The sequence below is a fragment of the Leiobunum rupestre genome, chromosome 10, assembly GCF_980474605.1.
Source record: "Leiobunum rupestre chromosome 10, qqLeiRupe1.1.hap1, whole genome shotgun sequence".
Lineage (NCBI taxonomy): Eukaryota > Metazoa > Arthropoda > Arachnida > Opiliones > Sclerosomatidae > Leiobunum > Leiobunum rupestre.
Window position 1 is genome coordinate 43,595,962 of NC_143393.1, and position 23,546 is coordinate 43,619,507.

At 39.2% G+C, this 23,546-nt stretch overlaps 3 protein-coding genes across 7 annotated transcripts; all 3 read left to right on the forward strand.

Annotated features, from left to right (window-relative positions):
- The first annotated feature begins 355 nt into the window (after positions 1-355).
- mTor (serine/threonine-protein kinase Tor) lies at positions 356-12,647 on the forward strand. Of its 5 annotated transcripts, none has more exons than XM_090161403.1 (42): positions 356-470; positions 560-801; positions 876-1,111; positions 1,175-1,510; positions 1,571-1,879; positions 1,948-2,060; positions 2,122-2,301; positions 2,366-2,655; positions 2,721-2,795; positions 3,096-3,220; positions 3,305-3,398; positions 3,461-3,789; positions 3,853-4,029; positions 4,092-4,356; positions 4,421-4,665; positions 4,724-4,810; positions 4,863-5,030; positions 5,097-5,209; positions 5,270-5,384; positions 5,442-5,582; positions 5,837-6,129; positions 6,191-6,353; positions 6,409-6,621; positions 6,682-6,821; positions 6,884-7,100; positions 7,159-7,236; positions 7,293-7,777; positions 7,844-8,117; positions 8,186-8,380; positions 8,441-8,845; positions 8,915-9,049; positions 10,368-10,542; positions 10,612-10,747; positions 10,811-10,958; positions 11,023-11,145; positions 11,211-11,293; positions 11,361-11,508; positions 11,575-11,710; positions 11,780-11,854; positions 11,914-11,985; positions 12,049-12,232; positions 12,293-12,647. In XM_090161403.1, exons 2-42 carry the CDS (start codon positions 582-584, stop codon positions 12,306-12,308), a joined length of 7,512 nt encoding a protein of 2,503 aa, XP_090017529.1. In that variant the 5' UTR covers positions 356-470; positions 560-581; the 3' UTR covers positions 12,309-12,647. The 5 variants fall into 5 exon arrangements, with proteins under 5 accessions (XP_090017529.1, XP_090017527.1, XP_090017530.1 ...); XM_090161401.1 differs by having other exon boundaries at positions 3,096-3,214; positions 3,275-3,398; XM_090161404.1 differs by having other exon boundaries at positions 3,096-3,214.
- Positions 12,648-17,073: 4,426 nt separating this feature from the next.
- LOC149925985 (uncharacterized) lies at positions 17,074-18,519 on the forward strand. Its single transcript, XM_090161835.1, has one exon. It carries the CDS (start codon positions 17,074-17,076, stop codon positions 18,517-18,519), a length of 1,446 nt encoding a protein of 481 aa, XP_090017961.1.
- A 118-nt stretch (positions 18,520-18,637) lies between these two features.
- Positions 18,638-23,274, forward strand: LOC149925986 (uncharacterized). The gene is made up of 6 exons (XM_090161836.1): positions 18,638-20,585; positions 20,644-20,783; positions 20,845-21,819; positions 21,866-21,995; positions 22,037-22,134; positions 22,456-23,274. The coding sequence occupies exons 1-6, from the start codon at positions 18,638-18,640 to the stop codon at positions 23,272-23,274; spliced, it is 4,110 nt and encodes a 1,369-aa protein (XP_090017962.1).
- The last annotated feature ends 272 nt before the right edge of the window (positions 23,275-23,546 follow it).

Sequence of the window (23,546 nt, forward strand, 5' to 3'; positions counted from 1 at the left end):
CGCCGCGACCAGCGCATCTTGCATATGGAGGTTGAGGAGGCTCAAAGAGTGGCCAGTGAGGAAGAGATCAATGTCGTCCGCAAACATCGCAAGCTGAACACCGCTGGGAAGAACCGCGGGCAGATCGGTGGACGACCGATTTAGTAGGTATGAAGGTACCAGAGGCATGTCCTGGATTTATCAATATTTGGCCCATGTTTCCACGCACCCAGCATGCTTTTAACTTCATTCAAACTGATACCGAAAGATGGCGCGCCAATGTTTTGGAGTGAAAGTTTACAATATGAATTGACCCCGGTGACCCCTTGAATTAACAGTCGCGTTTATTATTCTTCACGCTTTTTTATACAAATATTATAAAATTAAGTAATATTTTATGTCTTTTGAGTTATGTAATTATTTTATGTCGAAATGATTTTAGTTATGTTGTAATTGTTTTTTGTTTTTTCTGCTGATCCAAGATATTATTGGTAATGTTTTTCCTTTGCTAAGTCTCTAATTGGTTTTCTTTATAGTTGGGACTAGGTTTAATTAATTTATTATTTCCTGTTTATTGCAGTTGCGATCAATAACAATACAAAATGATTGCACACATGGAGAACTTTGTGTTACAGCTTAAAAGCCGTAATGAAGAAGTTCGGTTGAAAGCGGCTAAAGACCTCCACCAATTTGTCACCACCGAACTTCCCGAGATGGCCATTGAAAATGTAACAACTTTCATGGATGAATTTAATCACCATATATTTGAAATGGTCTCGAGTAGTGATATAAATGACAAAAAGGGAGGAATCTTGGCTATTGGTAAGAAATTTAAAGTTTTTCTATCTATCCTTATTATAAATATCCTTGTATTTATTATTTTATCTTTTATCCAGTTAATTTGATCGGAGTAGATGTTGGAAATACACCAACAAGAAACAGCCGTTTCGCCAATTACCTTAGAAATTTACTTCCTTCAAACGATGTTAGTATAATGGAACTCACGGCCTACGCTGTTGGCAGACTAGCTTTAGCGAGTGGCACTTATACAGCAGAATATGTTGAATTTGAAGTTAAAAGAGCATTTGAATTCCTTGGCCCTGATAGAAACGAAGGCAAAAGACACGCAGCTGTAAGATTTTCAAAGATTTGACCTGCCATTTAAAGTTTTATTTGCAAATTAGTTATTATATAGGTTCTAGTTCTTCGTGAACTAGCAGTTTCAACTCCAACACTCTTCTTCCAACAAGTGCAACAATTTTTTGATTGCATTTTCAACGCAGTACGTGACACTAAACCAGTGATTAGAGAGGCGGCAGTTGCTGCTTTGCAAGCCGCTCTAGTTGTCACTGCACAGAGGGAAACTAAAGAATCACAAAAACCACTGTGGTATAAGCAATGCTACGATGAAGTTGACAAAGGATTTGAGGAAATCCATCATAAAGAGAAAGGAGTTAATCGCGAAGACAGGATTCACGGCTCTCTCTTGGTTATAAATGAATTATTACGATGCAGCAACATTGAAGGAGAAGTAAATTATCTAATAAAATCACCTGTTGAAGGTTATTCAATAGTTTATCGTTTCTTTCAGAAAATTCGTCAAGAGCTAGAGGAAATCACTGACCAACAAGCCTCTCATGATTCTGCAACTGGACCTTACAATTTTTTAAAAGAATTAGGGTCTGGTTCCTTAACTAGAAGTTTTCGAGCACTCCATCAGTTACACGGTCATGGCCATGGTCATGGACACGGTTATCCTTATAAAACAAGTGGTATATCAGCTGTTGTTAGATACCATAAAGCACTTGGATTTTTCTCTGGCAATGCTTCGTCGCACCGTCGATTGCCCCTTTACGAAAGTAATACCTGCAAAGAATTGATGAAAGATAAATATGATGAAGTTTGTATTTATAGTAATTTTCTTAAATCCAATTTATTTGGCGAGTAACTTTATTTTGTCTGCTTTAGATTTGCCAGCATGTAATTCGCTCGAAACTGATTAGGAATATTTACGTCCAGCAAACCATATTGACTATTTTGCCTAGATTAGCTGCCTTTCAACGATATACCTTTGTCAAATAGTAAGTTTGTTAGTTTTAGTGTTTTAAATAGATAAGGTTTTAATATTAATCGTCTCATTAGTCATCTAGCTGATTCTGTGAATTACTTATTGGGATCATTAAGAAGGGAAAGGGAAAGAACCACCGCATTTATGTCTATTGGTCTTTTGGCTGTGTCTGTTAATTCCGATATAAATCCTCATATTCCCAAAATAATGGAAGTGATCAAGGCTTGTTTGCCTGCTAAAGATGCAACTGCAAAGTAAGTGTATTGAAATAAACATTTTTAATTAATTTCATTTTTATTAATACTAAGATTTTTTCAGGAGAAAAAGTGGTACGATGGACCCTGCAGTCTTCACTTGTATCAGCATGCTCGGACGAGCAGTTGGAGTCACTATCAAAAATGATTTGAAGGATTTATTAGAGCCAATGATGGCCACTGGTCTTAGCCCATCTTTGACTGCGGCCCTGCGAGAATTAGCCACGCAAATACCTCAATTGAAGAAGGATATTCAAGATGGGCTATTGAAAATGCTGTCATATATTCTCATGAAACGGTCTTTACGCCATCCAGGGATGCCCAAGACTATTCCCATTCCGACACCGCCCTCTGGTATTTTAAAATTTTGCTTTACAAGTAATTATACTATTGATAAATTATTTAAATTTTTCTAATAGCGGTCACAGTTCTCGAATCTGATGTTCAGAGTATAACTTTAGCCTTACGCACCTTAGGAAGTTTTGATTTCCATGGTAAATATCTTTAGACGTTATTTATTGGGTCTAACATTGAGCTTTTTCATTATTGGGATTGAAATTTCTTTTTAATGAATGGCTTTTTCAAAGTTTTTAAGATCTTTTATTTTAAATTTAATGGCTAATATTTTTTTGTTTTTATTTCAATATTTAGTAAATTTAAAATTCTTATCTTTTTTTTTTAAAATTTGTTCTTTGTATTTGTGCAGTCTTGGTAACGACAGCAATTAGGCCTTTTCTATGCAGTCGCCAGTAAAATTGTTTTGCGAAATAAATATTATTATTAATATTTTATAGGCTGTTCGTTGATGCAGTTTGTTCGTCACTGTGCTGACTCTTGTCTTTCGAATGAACATAAAGAAATCCGTTTAGAAGCAGTAAGAACATGCTGCCGTCTTTTATCTCCAGCCTTGCAGGTAAAAGTGAGTCTAAAATTTAAATAATATTATTCTTATAACAATTTAGTTTATTGCCAGAATCTAAATGGAAAATTTTTGCCTTTAAAGAATATGAAAAATAGTGGACGTTACAGCGCAACCTTAATGCAGACTGTTCAAGATGTTCTTGGCAAATTGTTGGTGGTTGGTGTTACCGATGCTGGTATATTTTAAGTTTCCTACATTTCAATAATTGTTTGTGGTTATTGAAAATGACTATTTCAGATCCTGACGTCCGCTATTGCGTATTGGCCTCGTTGGATGATAAGTTTGATGGTCATTTGGCCCAAGCTGAAAATTTGAGCGCATTATTTGTAGCTTTAAACGATGAAATGTTTGAAATTCGAGAGCTGGCTTTGTGCACGATAGGTCGTCTGAGTGGATTGAATCCAGCCTATGTTATGCCATCCCTCAGAAAAGTATTGATTCAAATATTGACAGAGCTTGAACACTCAGGAATGGGCCGTAACAAAGAGCAAAGTGCCAAAATGCTGGGTCATCTTGTTTCAAATGCACCACGTTTGATACGGCCATATATGGAACCAGTTTTAAAAGTAAACGCTTGTTGCAGTTTTTGTTTTCTAAATAAAATAAATGACTTTTTTGGGTTGGGCTAGATTTTAATTCCAAAACTGAAAGATCCTGACCCAAATCCTGGTGTCCTGATCAGTGTTTTAGCAGCTGTGGGAGAATTAGCCCAAGTTAGTGGCCCTGAAATGATGAAGTGGACTGATGAGCTATTACCAATTACAATGGATATGCTACAAGACTCTTCGTCTCTTGCTAAAAGAGAAGTAAATATTTTGAATTAAGATATTTTTGGTTTAGAAATGACATGAAATGTTCTCTTTTCTAGGTTTCTTTGTGGACCTTAGGCCAGTTAGTTGAGAGCACAGGCTACGTTGTCGAGCCTTATCACAAATACCCGGCACTTCTGGAAGTTCTATTGAATTTCCTCAAAACTGAACAATCTGCCAGTATTCGACGAGAAGCTATAAGGGTTTTGGGTCTACTGGGAGCCCTGGATCCTTATAAACACAAAATGAATTTGGGAGTTATTGACCATTCGGGGGAGTCAGGCGCAGTTCTGAGTCTGAGTGACTCTGATGCTGATAACCAAGGTTAATTCGAATAATTTCCATGATATTTGGATTGAAGTAATGTAATTGTACTTTCTAAACAAAGAACCCAATGTCAGCGAAATGTTGGTTAGCATGGCCAGTTCTCTAGAAGAATTTTACCCCGCAATAACTATAGCGACTTTGATGAAAATTATCCGTGATCCCTCCCTTACTCAGCATCATACGATGGTGGTTCACGCTGTCACATTCATTTTTAAAAGTCTAGGAATTCGTTGTGTTCCTTATATTCACCAAGTTATGCCTTCGTTTCTGCATGTTATTAGAATGTCTGATCAATCATTCAGAGAGGTATAAAGATTTTTCACTTTTTATAAATATATGGATTTTTTAATTATCTCTTTTTTAGTTCTTATTTCAACAACTTGGACAACTGATAATCATAGTGAAACAGCATATTAGAAATTATTTGGATGGAATCTTTAATTTGATAAAGGTATGTCCTTATATATTTTAAATCTAGATTTTATAAAAATCTATGGTTTTAGGAATTTTGGACTCCAAACAGCAGCATGCAAGCAACTATAATACTGCTAGTTGAAAACATAGTTGTGGCCTTAGGAGCTGAATTTAAAATATATTTACCTCAGTTAATTCCTCATATTCTAAGGGTTTTCATGCATGATAGTTCGCCACAACGAAACGTTACAGCTAAAGTAATTTTTAGTATTGGAATGTTTACTATGTTTTACCTATACAAGCTATTTACTTTTTTATTTTAGATGCTTGGAGCTTTGCAAAAATTTGGATCCAATTTAGATGATTACTTACATCTTATTTTGCCCCCAATTGTTAAATTGTTTGATGCACCAGATGTTCCAGTTTCCGTTAGAAAGTACGCCAGAATTTACTAAATTGATACAAAATTTGTTAATATCGGTTTACTTATTTACAGAATTGCATTGGAAACAGTTGATCATTTATCTGAAACTCTTGATTTTACTGATTTTGCATCCAAAATAATTCATCCTTTAGCTAGAACTTTGGACACATCACCCGATCTTCGTTCGGTAATTTTTTCTGGATAAGAAAAAAGTTTTATTGTTTGATTTTTTTTTGTTTTCTAGCCTGCTATGGACACATTATGCGCTCTAGTTTTCCAATTAGGCAAAAAATATCAAATATTCATTCCTATGGTCAGCAAGATTCTAAATAAACATCGAATTTCACATCAACGATACGAAGTTTTGATTGGACGTATTATAAAAGTAAGTATCATTTAAAGTCGTGATCTTATAGATTAAGACAGCATCTGCGCATGCGCTGCTGGTGAGAGAACAGAAACGTTGGGGGAGACTAAGAGCCAGAGAATGCCAGGATTTGAGGTAGAGGGGAAATGAAAGTGGGATTGGCTTATGCACAGATACAGATTTTTAATATTAAATGCCATTCCCACCTGCACCATGACTTTAATTGCCCTTTAATAAATTTAAATTTTGTATAATTTTTTCTTATTGTTCAGGGATCCTCAGTTGCTGAAGAGGAAGATGATCCATTGATGTACGCAAAGAGAAGAAACAAATCAAGAGCTCATGATCACGATACCGGATCAGCAGCTTCAGACGCTGTATCCATAAAGAAACTCACCCTTAGCTCTGCTAACCTTCAAAGAGCTTGGGCTGCTACCAGAAGGGTTTCAAAGGATGATTGGTTAGAGTGGTTACGTCGCCTCAGTATTGAATTGTTGAAAGAGTCACCTTCTCCATCGCTTCGATCATGTTGGGCACTCGCCCAAGCTTATAATCAACTTCCAAAGTAATTCTTTCACAATGTTTTGTTAATTTTTAACAAAATATACATGACCATCTACTTGCAGAGACCTTTTTAATGCGGCATTCTTATCGTGTTGGACAGAACTTCACGAGCAACAACAAGCAGAGTTAATAAACTCGCTCACACAAGCTTTAACAGCGCAAGATTTGCCCGAAATTACCCAAACTTTGCTCAACCTTGCTGAATTTATGGAACATTGTGATAAGGCAAGTTCTCTATCAATTATGAATATTACTCTTATTAATATTGTTGTTCAATTAGGGTCCTTTGCCACTGAATCCCGTTTTGCTAGGCGAAAGGGCCATGAAGTGTAGAGCTTACGCTAAAGCTCTACATTACAAAGAAGAAGAATTTCACGCTGGACCTACCACCGAAGTTCTGGAAGCTCTTATTAGCATTAACAACAAGCTTCAGCAGCCAGAAGCCGCTGCTGGTGTTCTGGAATACACCATGAAAAACCATCAAACTGATTTGGTACAATATTTGTTTTGGGACTCGTTTCCTCATGCATTTGGTAACTTTTTCCACCAATAGAAAGTGAAAGAACGGTGGTATGAAACCTTGCATGATTGGGAGAGTGCCCTAAATGCTTATCGAAATGCAACAGAGCAAAACCCAAATGATATGGAACTGGTTTTAGGTCAAATGAGATGTTTGGAAGTTCTTGGTGAATGGTAAGCTATTGATTTTCAATGTCAGTTGAAGTTCAGTCAAATACTTTATTTAAATTTTTAAGGTCAAACCTTCATGAATTGGCTGGAAAGACATGGGGGAGTGTTGAAGAGCAGGACCAACAGAAAATGGCTAGAATGGTTGCTGCAGCCGCTTGGGGTTTGGGAAACTGGGAAAGCATGGAAAAATACACCAACATCATTCCAAGAGATACGACTGACGGAGCTTTCTATCAAGCTGTTTTAGCTGTACACAGAGATAAATTTCAAGTTGCTCAAGGTGTAAGTACTTCTTTTATTTTTACTTATAATTATCCTTCTATAAGTTTTGTATTTTTAGTTCATTGACAATGCCCGTGATCTATTAGACACCGATTTGACTGCCATGGCTGGTGAAAGTTACAGCAGAGCGTATGGAGTAAGTAATTTTGAATGTAATGTCGAAATAAGGGGACTTATTTGATTGACTTTCAGGCTATGGTCCATGTTCAAATGCTTTCGGAGTTGGAGGAAGTGATTCAATACAAGTTAATACCAGAGAGGAGGGAAGCGATCAGACAAAAATGGTGGGATCGTCTCCAGGGCTGCCAGCGGGTGGTTGAAGATTGGCAAAAAATTCTTCAAGTGCATTCCCTGGTTGTCAGTCCTCAAGAAGACATGAGAACGTGGCTGAAATACGCTAGTTTATGTAGAAGAGCTGGACGATTAGCGTTGTCTCATAGAACTCTGACAATGCTTTTGGGAACTGATCCTTCCACTCAACCTGGCATGACTCTACCAGTTTCTCATCCTCGTGTTACATTTGCCTACATTAAGCACATGTGGAAGAATAATGAGAAAAAAGATGCTTTTGCCCAGCTTCACCTTTTTGTTCAAACTGCTTTGCACCCTCAAAATGTACATCTGTTGTCTCCTGATGATTCCCAACAGAGAATTGAAATCAACAAGCTTTTGGCCAAGTAAGAATATATCTTCTTTACATTGCAGTTTGGTACATTATATGTATAGTGGAAATATTTGTTAAGATGCTATTTGAAGCTCGGAGAATGGCAAGAAAGTCTTCAAGGTATCAATGAATCATCCATTCCTATGATCCTTCAATATTATGCGGCATCAACCGAGCATGACAACAACTGGTACAAAGCTTGGCATGCCTGGGCTTACATGAATTTTGAAGCAGTCTTATTTTATAAACATTGCAATGATAAAGTGACACCGGCCAATGCTAATATAACAGCTGCAGCTGATATGGCAGCTAATTTTGAAAGTGAACCCACATCTCTAGGAAATTCTGGTTTGGTAATATTTCATTTTAAAATTTAATTGATTTGATAGACGTCAAATTGATTGTTTGTATTATTCTTAAGACTTCTCAGCATGTTCATGACTATACTGTACCAGCTGTACAGGGCTTTTTCCGGTCAATTGCATTGTCACATTTCAGCTCACTTCAGGACACTTTAAGGCTGTTAACATTATGGTTTGACTACGGACAATGGCCGGAAGTGTGTAACGCTTTAGTTGAAGGATTAAAAACAGTCCCCATTGAGACTTGGCTTCAAGTAATTAAGACTATATTTCCAGTCATAAAAATTATACATTTTCAAATTAAATTTTTTAAGGTAATTCCACAATTGATTGCCCGAATTGACACTCCTCGTCATCTAGTTGGTCGTTTAATCCACCAATTATTGATGGACATTGGCAAAGAGCATCCACAAGCCTTAATTTACCCTTTAACTGTTGCTTCAAAATCTACTGCAGCAGCAAGGCACAGTGCCGCTAGTAAAATACTGAAAAGTATGTGCGAACACAGTAACACACTAGTTCAACAAGCAATGATGGTCAGTGAGGAATTGATCAGAGTTGCTATTCTTTGGCATGAACTATGGCATGAGGGCTTAGAAGAAGCTTCTAGGCTCTATTTTGGAGAGAGGAATGTTAAAGGAATGTTTACCACTTTGGAACCGTTACACGCCATGATGGAACGAGGACCTCAAACTTTGAAGGAAATATCTTTCAACCAGGTTATTATTATACTATTTCAATAAAATGGTTAATGGAAATTATTATGATTTTTTTTTGGAATATTTTAGGCTTATGGACGTGATTTAATGGAAGCCCAAGAATGGTGTAAGAAGTACCAGAGATCTGGTAATGTGAAAGATTTAACTCAAGCTTGGGATCTTTACTATCACGTGTTTCGCAGGATTTCCAAACAATTACCTCAGGTAAAACTAAGCATGTGCGAATATTTATTTTGGGTTTTCGGGTCGAGTATCGGGTATTAAAAATTTTGCTTTTCGAGTATCGAGTCGAGTATCTAAATTTTATCGGGTTTTCGAGTATTTAGGCTTAGATTAAAAAAGGGGTTTCGAGTAAGGGTGTGCGAGTCCTGTTTTTTGAAATTCGAGTCGAGTCTCGAGTCTTAGAAACTTGGACTCGCGAGTCCTCGAGTCCAAATATTAAGGACTTGATCGAGTCCTCGAGTCCTAAAGAATTAGGTTTAAAGCTTTCGAGTTCAATTCGAGTCCTAAGTTATCGTGGCCAATTCGTCTGAAATTAATTTACCCCTGTTTAAATAATCTTGCCCAATAATAATGGACTCGCCGAGTAATAATGGACTCGCCGAGTAATATTAGACTCGCCGGGTAATTTTCAAATTATCTATTTACTCGAGTCCGCTTCGAGTAATTATGTACCCTTTTCGTGGGAATCGGGTACCCGTGCGAGTAATAAAATTACGTATTCCGAGTCCGAGTCCGAGTCTGAGTACTCGGACTCGGACTCGATAACGAGTACTCGCAATTTTCGAGTACTCGCACACCACTAGTTTCGAGTACTCGAGTAACCTCGGGTTCTTGAGTAACTTCGAGTACTCGAATAATTATGCTTAGCTAAAAATTATGGTTCGAGTATTCAGTTCTAAATTTTATTAGGAAAAAACAAAGTTAACTTTCAAAACTGGTGAATTAACACTGAGTCATATTTAAAGCTTTTAAATATACTACACTACTGAGCCTAACTTTCCAAACTAAAATTAAACCACCTACAAAAGATTCGTGACTAGTGATTAACAAGCTACCAAAAAGTAATGGGAGGTGAGGGAACTTTAAGTTATGGTTAGGCTTTTAATTTCAGTTTCATTTTGTACCTTTACTTGCTTTTAAAACAATATCCAATCAGGAAGAACCTAAGAATTTATTCTGACTCTTCGACCAATTAGAGGGTTTAAGGCGAAGCCAAAATGATGTTTTTTTTTTTGGGAAAAAATCTATAAAACGTAACGGGTTTTTTTTAGAATATCCCGCCGAAAACTCGCGGGTAGGGCCTTTGCAAAAATTGGCCTATCGGGTACCCGAAAATCTAAGCCTATGCTTTGAGTTTAGACCCGAAACTTTTTCGGGTTTTTTTAATAACGATTTTCGGGTATCGAGTCGAGTACCCGATTCGATACTCGATTAAAATCGGGTACTCGCACATGCTTAGGTAAAACTGATTTAAAAATTAAACGATGAAAATATTTTTATTTAATTATCCCATTTTCAGTTAACATCGCTCGAACTGAAATTTGTCTCGCCGAAACTTCTTATATGCCACGATTTGGAACTGGCAGTTCCTGGAAGTTACAATCCAAACCAACCCGTAATTCGTATTGCCAGGGTTGAAAGTTCGCTACAAGTCATTACCAGTAAACAAAGACCAAGGAAACTGACTATAAAAGGTATTATTCTTCGTTTTTAAAGGAAGACTGTTTTCAGTTATCATTAACCTGGTTGTCGCCTACTTTTAGGGAGCAATGGCAGAGACTTCATGTTTTTGTTAAAAGGTCACGAAGATTTGAGACAAGACGAAAGGGTCATGCAACTATTTGGACTAGTCAATACTTTACTTATCAATGATCCTGACACATTTAGGAGAAATTTAACGTAATTACTTTCATCTGACAAACATATTTTTCAGTTCATAATTTAAATAAAACTTTGTTTCAGAATTCAACGTTACGCTGTTATTCCATTATCAACCAATAGCGGCCTTATTGGTTGGGTTCCACACTGTGATACTTTGCATACACTCATAAGAGACTACAGAGAAAAGAAGAAAATTCTTTTGAATATCGAGCACCGAATAATGCTTAGGGTATCTTTTTTTCAATGTATCGTACTTGTAGACATATTTGTTATTAAAACATTGATAATCTCAGATGGCTCCGGAATATGATCATTTGACTTTAATGCAAAAAGTGGAGGTTTTTGAAATGGCTTTGGAACATACCAACGGTGATGATTTGGCCAAGTTACTCTGGTTAAAAAGTCCTAGCTCAGAAGTGAGTTATTTTTTCTTTAATTATGTAATTTCACTAATTTTAACGACTCCTTTTTTTACTCAAAGGTGTGGTTTGATCGTAGAACAAATTATACTCGTTCATTAGCGGTAATGTCGATGGTTGGTTATGTTCTTGGACTTGGAGATCGGTAATTATGTTTTTTCACAAAAATTTTAAGTTTTTGATTATTTCATCAGTTTCTTTTCCACTTTCAGACATCCATCTAATCTTATGCTAGATCGCTTGAGTGGCAAAATTCTGCATATTGATTTTGGTGACTGCTTTGAAGTGGCCATGACCCGTGAAAAATTCCCTGAAAAAATTCCATTTAGACTAACTAGAATGCTTATAAATGCTATGGAGGTTCGTTAATGGTGCTATTTCTTTATTAATAAGAAGTAATTTTGGTTTTTATCGATTACAATATAGGTGACCGGAATTGAAGGCACCTACCACATGACTTGTCAAAAAGTTATGAAAGTCCTTCGTGAGAATAAAGACAGTTTGATGGCTGTACTCGAAGCATTTGTTTACGATCCTTTGCTTAACTGGAGACTTATGGATAGTAAGAAATTCTTTCAATAAATGTGTAGATAATTAACTCTTATTTAATTTCTCATATTTAAATAATTTTATGTAACAGCTCAACCTAAAACCAAACATTCAAAAACTAGAAGTGATTCGACTTCGTCTAGTCAAGAACAAGGAGGTATTGATTACTTATATTTAATGTATTTTCAAATGTCTAGAATTTACTTTATTTTTAAGATATTCTGGAGAATGTAGATGTTAACTCTCAACCAGTTGCAAAGAAATCTGACTTAGAGTCAAGTCTGGGAGGTAAATTTTAAAATATTTGTCCTAGAATCTAATTTATGTTTAAATATTAAATATTTTCTATAGAAGCTGGAAGCAATCAGCCTGAAGCCTTAAACAAGAAAGCCCTGACTATTCTGACCAGAGTTCGTGATAAACTCACCGGTCGTGATTTTGTACCTGATGAAATGTTGGAAGTCGCTCAGCAAGTTGATTTGCTTATCAAACAAGCAACTTCGCACGAAAATCTTTGTCAGTGTTACATAGGATGGTAAGTTCAGTGTTTTGAAGTTATTAAGTAGATTGTTTTTAATGAAGAAATTGTTCACAGGTGTCCATTTTGGTAATGAGTGGTGTGAAAAATGAAATGGAGCTACAGAGTCTTTTGTTTTCACAAATGAGTAAAGTACTATCAGCTTGCGAGTAATTCCTAAAAAAATCTACTGTTAATGGGCAGTAGTGTACTGTATATTGATATTTACAAGATTTCGTCTATACCATATTTGAAATACACTCTATAAAAGTGTGTGTATAAATAGTGCTGTAAATAGTAAGTGATGCACTAGCAAAAATAACATTATTTAGCACATTGAGCATTATGTTAATGTAACAAACCATGTGCTCAAGTCATAATAAATAAGCTGATTTTTGTTTTAAAAAAATTGATATACACACGCGAAAATAAAAGAGCTAAGTATTTCCAGGTCCTACTTTCCCAATGCTAATATTTTTAATAGTTTTGTTCTTCTAATGATTATATAAAATTTTATCATTTATATAATAAATCATAATATGGACCAGCATTGAAAACGCTCCTCGAAATTGAAGTGCTTTAAAAGTTTCTTAATTTATTTGAGAATTTGATACCTAAATGCTTTTGGACTTATATTCACTGCCATAAAACTAAGATGATCATTATTATTAGTAGGGGTTTGGTTAGGCCGTCTAAGCACTTCGACCAGAGGTCCATTGTGCAACCCCAGCCTTTTGGACCTGGAAAAGCGCGGTCTCAGAAACGAAGGGCAAGATTTGCTTCGCCAAGATATTGGAAAGATCACTTGTTTCCAACCTGTGCATACCTAGATGCTCAATCCTAACCTGAGGCACATAATAATCACAAACACAAACGACATCAGAAGAAGTTTCCTGCTCTGCAAGGCAAAACCTGCACATAGAACACCCACTGATGCCAATCAGATGCAGATTCCTGGCAATGACCTAAGAGTAGGTCTGTAACCAGACTTACTAGTCTCTAGTTTGTGGAAGTTTTTATATTCTTCACGGTTGGGTGTCACGCCCAAACGGGTGGCACCTGGGCGGACCGTCCTCCCTCCCCCTCCCTCCCCTAGCTATGCCACTGTCTGTAACCAACCTCTAGAGAGCTAGAACAACTCAGTGGATCTTTTCTTAGAAGCCCCAGTCTTAAACTCCCTGGCCTACCATCCATTTCGCGTGTTGGCTGTCGTTGTGTTCAGTTCGTGGCGTGTTTGTCTCCTCCCCTACCTTATAGGCCAGCTTTTGTTTTCTTTAGGCTAGGCCGCCCTTTTTTGCTAGACCATTACACCGTCGGTGCTTCAGCGACTGGATGTTCTCCATAATGCGGCGTTACGCCTTATTTTAGGGGTTCCACGTTCGACTACACAGTAAGCCATGGAAATTGAGGCTTTTGTCCCGCCCATTTCCCTTCGTCACGATTACCAGTATCTCCTTTATGCTTTCTATTGTTTGCAAACACCGCCATCGCATTTGATGCATGGCTGGTTACGGGGACAGGCCTTGTCCTTCATTTCGCTCAGGGGTACTGTTGCTCTGTTGGGATTGCGGTGGGATTTGAATGCTCTTCTGTCCAGTATTGTTCCTCAGTCTCTCGCACCCTCTTGGCCTCCAGGCGCGCAGTTACCGTTTGTTTTAGACATCAATTGGCTTCCTGGTTCTAGGTCTGATTATACGGATCACTCGTTGGCCTCGGTTTTTTACAGTGTGCACTTGGACTCTTTGCCCATGGATTGGTGCCACGTTTATACGGATGGCTCTCGCATTCCGGACTCTCAGTTATCTTGGTTTGCTTTTGTCATTCCCAGTCTGGGGATCCGTCAGCGTTTTCACTGCTCTCCGGACCTCCCTGTTTCCCGTACGGGACTGTGTGCTTTATGCTTGGCTGTGTCTTGGCTCCTTAAAGACCGAGACCAGAGCGAATTTCCACCCTTCTTATTCTGTACTTAATTTTTTGACGAGTGACAACTGATTGACATCTCTGACAACTAAAGTAACAGCTCTGACAGCTTGAGTGACCGCCTGGACAATTCCATGTATTGTAGCTTACGTTTTTTTATGCACATTGTATATATTCTATTCAAAAACAATCGGAGCCGTCGGTCAAGCTCAAGGTTGCTAGAGACACTAATATAGGTTTGCTCGCGCGGACGTTTTTGAAGCCTTAAAAAAGAAAGTTGTAGGGTCTGATGACTACGTCACTAAAACAATCGATTAGAGTTTCAGACGTAATAAAGTACGCTAAAAAATATCACAAATGCATTGGTTAGGTAGTCAAAAGTCAGAGCAAATATAATCCGAGGACATAATACAACTTTTTTAAATCGTGACGTTGGTGTCAGACCCTTGAAATATAAAAGAAAAAATTTACCATTTCAAATCAAGCGTGAGCACCCCTTGGGTCAAGCTGTCGACGCTGTCACTCAATTTGGCGGGGGTCTAAATTCGCGCACGAGAAAATGGAATGTCTGTTTTCGGCCTTTAATCATGATATTTACTCAGCTATTGTGTGTTCGGTTTCTAGTTTGGCCCTTTGGGCTCTGTCCGACGTTGGCTCTACGGACCCGCTCGTTCAGCGGCTTCATTGCCTTCTAATTGAGCACCCTGCCTCTTCTTTTCGTATGTTTTGAATCCCTTCCCGTGTGGGTGTCACCCACAATGAAGCTTTTCTGGCGGCGCTTCCCAGGTTTTAGTTTGGTTGTCTGCTTCTAACTTACAAGGAGACTACCCGAGGTGTTACACACCAATTTTGTTCAAACCCGGGGCATTGTAACTTGAAAAATCCTATAGGGATTTTATTCAATGGGCAACGGTTTTGCCATGGCAACGAAAAATGTTTTTGACATCTTAAAATGGAAATTTTCCCGTTGAAAATAACATGGGATTTTGACCAATTCCAAGGGTCCCCCCTGTGAAACATTTTACAAAATTGAAAAAAAATTAAAATACCAAAATTATAAAAAAATTGATAAAAATTGACGAAAAAAATCAAAATTGCTCACATTTTTATCAATTTTTTAAAATTTTTTCACAGGGAAATCGGTCAAAATCCCATGTTATTTTATGTTGTCAAAAACATTTTTCGTTGCCCATTGAATAAAATCCCTTTAGGATTTTTCAAGTTACATGAAGGTCTACCAATCCCCCGAGTTTGAACAAAATCGGTGTGTAACACCTCGGGTAGTCTCCTTGTTAGTTTTATCTAGGTTGCTTCTTGTTACTACTTATGTTATTGTTCTTTTTACTTGTTCTTTATATTTCATTTTTATCTTTTATTATGTGTTTGGTGTCTAAGGTCTTTGGCCGACACCATAAGTTTGTTCTAACAAAAAACCTTAAAAGTGTCACCTTTGCCCGGGAATTTAAAAAAATATAGGCATTTTGGGCCAGCACGTGAAAGAGTCTTTCAAGTGAGACTGAAGCTAACACCTAGTGCCAGGAAACTATAGAGGTATACACTTCGAATGTCTAAGGTTCCATTGGGACGGTGATACGAAAGCGTCAAGTGTAAGACCAGACGTAACACATTTCAAATTCATTGGCTCGAGGTTTGACGCGAAAAGAATGCGTCATCATGGTAACAAATAGGCGATCTTCCCGCGCAAAATAGGCTTATAAAATAATGGATTTAAAAACCTCAATTTGTTATCGTGCTTTTCAAGTAATTATAATGTTCTTCGCGAAAGAAGTGTAGTGATACCTAATTTCAGGTAATTGTATGGTTATAAAAGAGATAATCAGGTAAGCTAATACTTATCATTTGAATTTTTGATTCGCTCTTTTTTTTATAAAAATAAATATAAACCTCAAAGTAAAACAACAGTTAAGCCTAACTCCGGCCTCTCTTCGACTCGCACAAAGCGCGATTATTTGGATTCCGCTCTTGACTGGATCAGCTGTGGTTCGTGTAACAGGTGGGAACTGTTTGAAAACTCGCCTCTGTACGGTAAAATTACCTTTGATGTGGTAGATGTCAACACCGATTTTGTTTGTACGTTTTGCAAAATCTCTGTGAGCCAAAATCTCCTACAAAACGACCTTTCTCAACTCCGTGACGAAGTTACCTCTCTTCGTAAACATGATCTAACCATCGATGCTAAACTTATATCCCTTGAAAACTCTGTGTAATCCACGAAAGCCGAGATTTCCGGCATTGAAACCATGGTTCAAAACCTTGAATCTACTTTGGCCAATCATAACGACTCGCATAAGTCAAAACTCAACCAACTGTCCGATCAGATTACCGCAGAAACGACTGCTGTAAAGGCCGACCTAGTTGCACGGCATGACATTCTTGCTGGAAAAATAGACTCTCAGGCGACTACAATAGCCAACGAAGTCTTCGCTCAGCTTGATTCGGCACTGCAAAAACGCGAATCTGAGTATATCTCTAATATGAAAAACTTGGTCGACGTTTCCACCATTGCCGATGACGTCTTCAGTAAACCTAAACCTCTACTTCAACGTGAATCAGCACATTTGGCTTCAATTGATGCAAATGTGCAAGCCGTGTTAGACAATGTTCGAGATTCTAGTTTGTTTATGGTTGTTTTTTATGACGATGTACAATGTACGCTTTAATTTAAAAGGTGTTTTTTTTAATACTGTATATAAATATAAATGTTTAAGTGTAAATATTCAGTTCCATTTTTGAATCTTGTTCAGCTAACTAAATAAAGATGCAATTTTAATTATATCTCAGTCTCCGCCTTATTAAGTTATCTCCTTGTGGCTAGCCACTGACTATCAAACATTCATGGTCCGTCGAGTTATCATCGATTAACTTCGTCAAGTTAATCTGCAAAACATTTTGGTCCGTCGAGCCGGATATTTTCACAAATGGATGTCTTAGTGAGGAAGCGAGGTACCATAAAGGGAGCTGTTACAAGGATTCAAAAGTCGCTCACGCAAATTACAACATCGAAATTTCAACTAGAAGCACGCCTCAAGAATTTGGAAGATCAATGGAACCAGTTTCAATCAGTACAACAAGGAATTGAAGCTTTATGTAAAGATGAAGTCGAGGTCAAACGGCAGGAACCTGAACGTTTGGATTTCGAAACCATTTATTATCAACTCTATTCAGAAATTAAAGATATTCTTGAAAAATTCATGCAAACTACCTCCTCTGTCCAGCATTTAGCCACTCAACAAAATGTAAATGTCAAGTTACCGCCATTAGATTTGCCAGTTTTTACGGGAAATTATCATGAATGGATGTCCTTTCGAGATCTCTTCGATGCTGCGATACACAAAAATCCATCGCTGACAAATGCACAACGACTGCAGTACTTGAAAACATCTCTGAGGGGGGAATCAGCTTCCTTGATTCGCTCATTTTCCGTAACCGATGCTAATTATGAAGAAGCTTGGGCAGTCCTGAAGAGTCGCTACGACAACAACCGCTATATCATTCAATCACATTTGGATACTCTGTTTGGACAGAAGGCGCTACAACACGAGTCGACTTCAGATCTTCGTAAGCTGCTCGAAACCACTGTGGAAGTCATCCGGTCCTTGCAGGTGCTTGGTCAAAAAACAGAGTATTGGGACACGTTATTAGTATACATCGTTACGAGCAAGCTCGATTCAGACTCTCGACGTCAATGGGAGTTGGAGCCGTCCACAGATGACCTTCCTACCTTCAAGATGTTAACTACATTTATTGAGAAGCGTTGCCGAGCTCTTGAAACCATCTCAACTGGGAAAGGAAACTTACAACAGTCAAGATCCAATACCAGGTCTAACCTATTTCCGCAAAAGCAAACCATCATCGGATATCATACAAGTAATTCGGCATCATCCAGTTGCCCATTCTGCAATGAAGCACATGCAGTATATGGCTGTCAGAAATTTATTAAAATGCCAGTCCATGAGCGTTCGTCCATGGTTCGACAAAGGTCCCTGTGCTTCATCTGCTATAGAGAGGGGCATTCGTCAAGCGATTATCGGTCGTCTTCATGTAAACAATGCAAGGGACGACATCACACATTGCTTCATCGTACAGCGCAAACGCCGAAAGAAGAGCCGAGTATTCAATTAGGAAATCCGACGTCAAGCAATCCTAAGAGTTCATTTAGCGCAACCTGTTCCAAAACGATCAGTGGGCATATCAATCACAGTCATTGCAGTGACCAAGTGCTACTCTCAACAGCATTGGTCAAAGTTGCTGACGTAAGCGGATCTCATCAGTTATGCCGAGCATTGATTGACGGAGGGTCACAAGCAAGTTTTATCTCTGGGCCCTGTATGGAGCGACTTGGACTGAAGAGGAAGCATGCTTGAATTTCAGTTAGTGGATTGTCAAGTTGTAGTGCTGGAACCACGACAGGTGTTGTACGTCTTCATATCGCATCCTATACCGGAAAATTTTCATTTGAAGTATCTACGTTAATTCATAAAAATGGATGACTGGAGTCATCTTAAGACGTTAGTTCTAGCAGATCCCACCTTCCATCAACCTGGTGAAATGGATATCATTTTGGGAGCAGACATCATGGCGGAGATCCTGGTTGACGGTCTAATCAAAGGCCCGGAAGGTGCACCCTTATGCCAAAATTCTAGACTGGGCTGGCTACTGTCTGGAAGAATAACGACATCATCAAAAGCAAGTACTTCCTTTGAAATTAATAGTAATCATGGATTTATTGATCTGGACAGCACACTCAAAAAATTCTGGGAATTGGAAACCATAACAACTGCGAACAGATACACCGACGAAGAGAATCAAGTAGAATCGCATTTCGCAAAGACACACAAGCGGAACTTAGAAGGTAGATTCGTTGTTGAACTTCCGGTGAAGAAGGATGCACCAGGCCTTGGCAACACTAAGAATGCAGCAATGCAGAGACTACTGCAAGTCGAACGGAAACTGGAAAGTCGCCCAACCCTAAAAAAAAGGTATCATGAATTTATGAACGAATATAGACAGATGGGACACATGGAGGAAATTCCAATGATGCAACTTCAAAAACGCTGCTATCTACCACATCACGGAGTTGAAAAAGAGTCCAGCTCCACAACGAAGCTTCGGGTTGTATTTGATGGTTCTCTGAAGTCTTCAACTGGAGTTTCTTTGAATCAACGGTTGCTTGTAGGACCAGTAATTCAGAAGGACTTGGTCTCAATTCTTCTACGGTTCCGGATCCATAAAGTTGGTTTCTCAGCTGATATAGCAAAGATGTACCGCCAAATCCTAGTCAAGCCTGTACATCACGACTTCCAGAGGATACTATGGCGGGAAAATTCAAAGCAACCCGTTAAGGAGTACTATTTAACGACGGTAACATATGGTACGTTTCCTGCCCCATACCTGGCGACTAAGGTATTGCAGCAACTTAGCTATGATGAGAGTCACAGATTTCCGCTGGCAGCACCAATTATCAGAGATGACTTTTACATGGATGACTGTATGTCCGGGGCGCCTGATGAAGATACTGCGCTCGAAATTCAACGACAACTCATCCAGTCACTGAACGCTGGAGGTTTGCAACTCAGAAAGTGGTCATCAAATAGTAGCGTCGTACTATCAGCGGTGTCGGAAGCCGATCGGGAATACCAATTGCCGTTGGAAATCAACAACGAAGGCGTAGTCAAAGCACTTAAACTTTTGTGGAACCCAGCAATAGATGAATTCTGCTTTTCAGTCATGTTGCCTTCAGCGAAAGAGCTTGTCACTAAAAGAAACCTGTTGTCAGATGTGGCTCGTATCTTCGATCCATTAGGCTGGTTAGCTCCAACAATTATTACCGCCAAGGTAATGTTTCAGCAACTTTGGCTACGCAAGCTAACGTGGGACGAACCGCTCCCTGAAGACATACAACGAAGCTGGTCTAAGTACAGAGATGAACTCCCGTTGCTTCAAACAATCAAAGTTAGCCGATGGATCAATTTTACACCAGAGGCAAGTAATTACCAGCTACACTTATTTTGTGATGCTTCACAGACAGCATATGCAGCGGCCGGCTATTTCCGAGTCACTTGTGGAGATCGTACGTCCGTTCACCTGATCCTGGCAAAAACTAAGGTGGCACCAATTAAGCAGGTCTCTCTTCCGAGGTTGGAGCTTTGTAGCGCCCATTTACTTTCTGAAATCTTCGTAAAAATCAAAGAAGCCCTACCATTTGAGAACATTTCGACGTATGCATGGTCAGATTCCACGATCACCTTGAGCTGGATAGCATCGTCTTCAACACGTTGGACTACATTTGTCGCCAATAGAGTAGCGAAAATTCAAGAACAACTACCATCTAATCACTGGCGACACGTGGCTAGCAACGACAACCCAGCTGATTGCGCTACGAGGGGAGTGCCGGCATCAGAATTAGCAAACCACCCACTTTGGTGGACAGGTCCGCGATGGCTTAAAGAGAACGAGTCAAATTGGCCAACTAACTTAATTGGTAAAAGACACAATCTTGGAGGAAAGAAAGATTTGCGTACTACATGTACAAGCACCAACCGAGTTTGAACTACTCTCACGGTTCTCGTCGTGGACTAAATTGAAAAGAATCACAGCTCTCTGTATCAGATTTTACGAAAACTGCCAGGTAAAGCGAAGATGCCATGGAGATATGAAGCAAAGAAAAGTTGGACTCTTAACGCTTTCAGAGCTGCAAGGCGCTGTCGTCAAATTGGTCCGTATCACGCAGTCGATATCATTTGGTGAAGAGTTTGAGCAAACAAGGGTCAGTTTCACCCAAATTCCGTTTACGCTCACTATATCCATTCCTGGACGCCCACGGTACAATAAGAGTTGGAGGTCGAATCGGTCAATCAGATGTTCCATACAACCAGAAGTATCCCATTGTCCTAGCAAACACCAGTATAATCAGTAAGCAGATCGTACAACAAGCACATTTGGATAACCTTCATGCGGGTGTCCTACTTCTGGTCACGACCATTCAGCAGGAGTTCTGGATATTGGGTCTTCGAAATCTGGCACGTCAAGTTGTTCATAGATGCTGCACCTACTATCGTGAAAGGGCTCGTGCAACACCGCAAATAATGGGGAATCTACCTTCCGTTCGACTGAAACCAGCCCGTCCCTTTCTGAAATCTGGAATTGACTACGCAGGTCCAATTATGATCCGGGAATCAAGATTACGAGGTCGTCAACGCACCACCAAGGGCTATATTGCAGTCTTCATATGTATGGTGACAAAGGCTATTCACTTAGAACTGGTGAGTGATCTCACCTCGCAAGCATTCATTGCAGCTTTCAGACGCTTCACATCCAGACGAGGAAAATGCGTTGACTTGTACTCAGACTGTGGTACCAATTTTATTGGTGCAGACAAAGAGCTTAAGCGATTACTAGACCAATCTCACTCACCATCACATTCCGAGGAGGTTACCGGATTTTTAGTCAACAATGGTACCACCTGGCATTTCAACCCGCCTGCGTCCCCTCACTTGGGAGGCCTCTGGGAGGCTGGCGTGAAGTCCACAAAAAGTCACCTTCGTCGTGTCATAGCCAAGGCGTTGCTAACTTTTGAAGAACTTACAACTCTATTGACGCAAGTTGAAGCGTGCCTAAATTCACGACCGTTATGTCAGTTGCCTGGGAGCCCTGATGATCTAGCGGTACTTACTCCAGGTCACTTTTTAATTGGGGAACCACTCACCGCAGTTCCAGAGCCAGACTTGTCAACGATCAACTCCAACCGCCTATCTCAGTGGCAACGACTTCAACAGCTTTCGCAACACTTCTGGAAAAGATGGTCGAGATAATATCTTGCAAGGCTACAGCAACGCCCCAAGTTGACAAAACCACAACCCGGACTAAAAATCAACGATGTAGTACTCCTGAAGGATGAACAATTACCGCCTACCCGCTGGAGTCTCGTTAAAATTGTCGAAACGCATCCCGGTCCAGATGGAGTTGTCAGAGTGGTTACGGTAAAAATTGGCAACAAAACATACAAAAGATCCATAATGAAGTTGTGTCCTCTACCTATAGACAGCACTTAGCTTTCATTGACTAGCGAAGTCAAGGGGGGATAATGTTCGAGATTCTAGTTTGTTTATGGTTGTTTTTTATGACGATGTACAATGTACGCTTTAATTTAAAAGGTGTTTTTTTTAATACTGTATATAAATATAAATGTTTAAGTGTAAATATTCAGTTCCATTTTTGAATCTTGTTCAGCTAACTAAATAAAGATGCAATTTTAATTATATCTCAGTCTCCGACTTATTAAGTTATCTCCTTGTGGCTAGCCACTGACTATCAAACATTCATGGTCCGTCGAGTTATCATCGATTAACTTCGTCAAGTTAATCTGCAAAACAGACAATTATTACCAACAGTTACGGAAAAACAACGTGCTCTTGCTCAATGTACCCGAGGATTCTAACTTTGTTGAAGATAATTCAGGTCGCGCAGCTGTTGCAGATTTGCTGTACAATTGCGGGCTTCCGCAATACATTAAATACTTTCGACTTCCGCGGGACCGCCCTTCTGTATCGGGTCGCCCTAGGCCTTTCAAGGTGCTCTTCAGCAATGGTCAGCAAAAATCGACATTTGTTCAGTACATATCTTATCTTCGTCAAGATCCTAATTTCGACCTACAGACCCGCCCTGATCGCACCAAAGCTCAACAACAACTCTACTCGTCAGCTGTAAGCGAACTCAAACGTCGTCTTCAAAACGGGGAACAAAATCTTAAGATTTGGAACTGCAAGGTTGTTCCTACCACTACCCTGAATTCACATGCAAATAGTGGAGCTTCGCCTTGTCAACAACGAAATAACAATGGGTCAAGTCGCCCTACTCGTACCACCGGCGCTGTTCCGAGAATTCGGCCACCACCTCAGGTAGCAAATTACCAACTTCCACCGGGTCCTCATTGGTGTTTACCGCAGCAATTTCGACAAACAACTTTCCACTCTTCACAACCTACACCCACAACTCCTCAACAGCAAAATTACTGGTCAAACCTTTCACCTAACTTTATGCCCCTTGGACATTTTCACCAAGAAAGCGCCTGTGGCCCGTCTAACCCGCAAGAGCAATCTCACCAATCTCATCAGTATTGACAACTCTCAAATCCAGGACTTCCCGATCCAAAATTACAGACATATCTTAAAGCATCTTCTCACAATATTCTTACACCACACTTTCTCAAAACTTTCACCTTAAACTCGTGCAACATTCCGGCACACAGGTCACAACATAAAAGTAAAAAAATTGCCTCGCTTGCAAACAACGTTTCCGCACACGGCTTACTTTCTACGGCTAACCTTCCTACAACTAACCCTAACCATTCTATTCGGAAAAGTAATGAATTTAATTCTAATAGTATTATAGT

Bases quoted from the DNA above. Each gene is read 5' to 3' on its own strand.
- mTor (XM_090161401.1), top strand. From the start codon at position 582: ATGATTGCACACATGGAGAACTTTGTGTTACAGCTTAAAAGCCGTAAT. The intron at 2,796-3,095 runs GTAAATATCTTT...AATATTTTATAG, and splicing joins AGGAAGTTTTGATTTCCATG to GCTGTTCGTTGATGCAGTTT. The intron at 9,050-10,367 runs GTAAAACTAAGC...TCCCATTTTCAG, and splicing joins TTTCCAAACAATTACCTCAG to TTAACATCGCTCGAACTGAA.
- LOC149925985 (XM_090161835.1), top strand. From the start codon at position 17,074: ATGGATGTCTTAGTGAGGAAGCGAGGTACCATAAAGGGAGCTGTTACA.
- LOC149925986 (XM_090161836.1), top strand. From the start codon at position 18,638: ATGGATGACTGGAGTCATCTTAAGACGTTAGTTCTAGCAGATCCCACC. The intron at 20,784-20,844 runs GTAAAGCGAAGA...TAACGCTTTCAG, and splicing joins GATTTTACGAAAACTGCCAG to AGCTGCAAGGCGCTGTCGTC. The intron at 21,820-21,865 runs GTACTTACTCCA...CACTCACCGCAG, and splicing joins GGAGCCCTGATGATCTAGCG to TTCCAGAGCCAGACTTGTCA.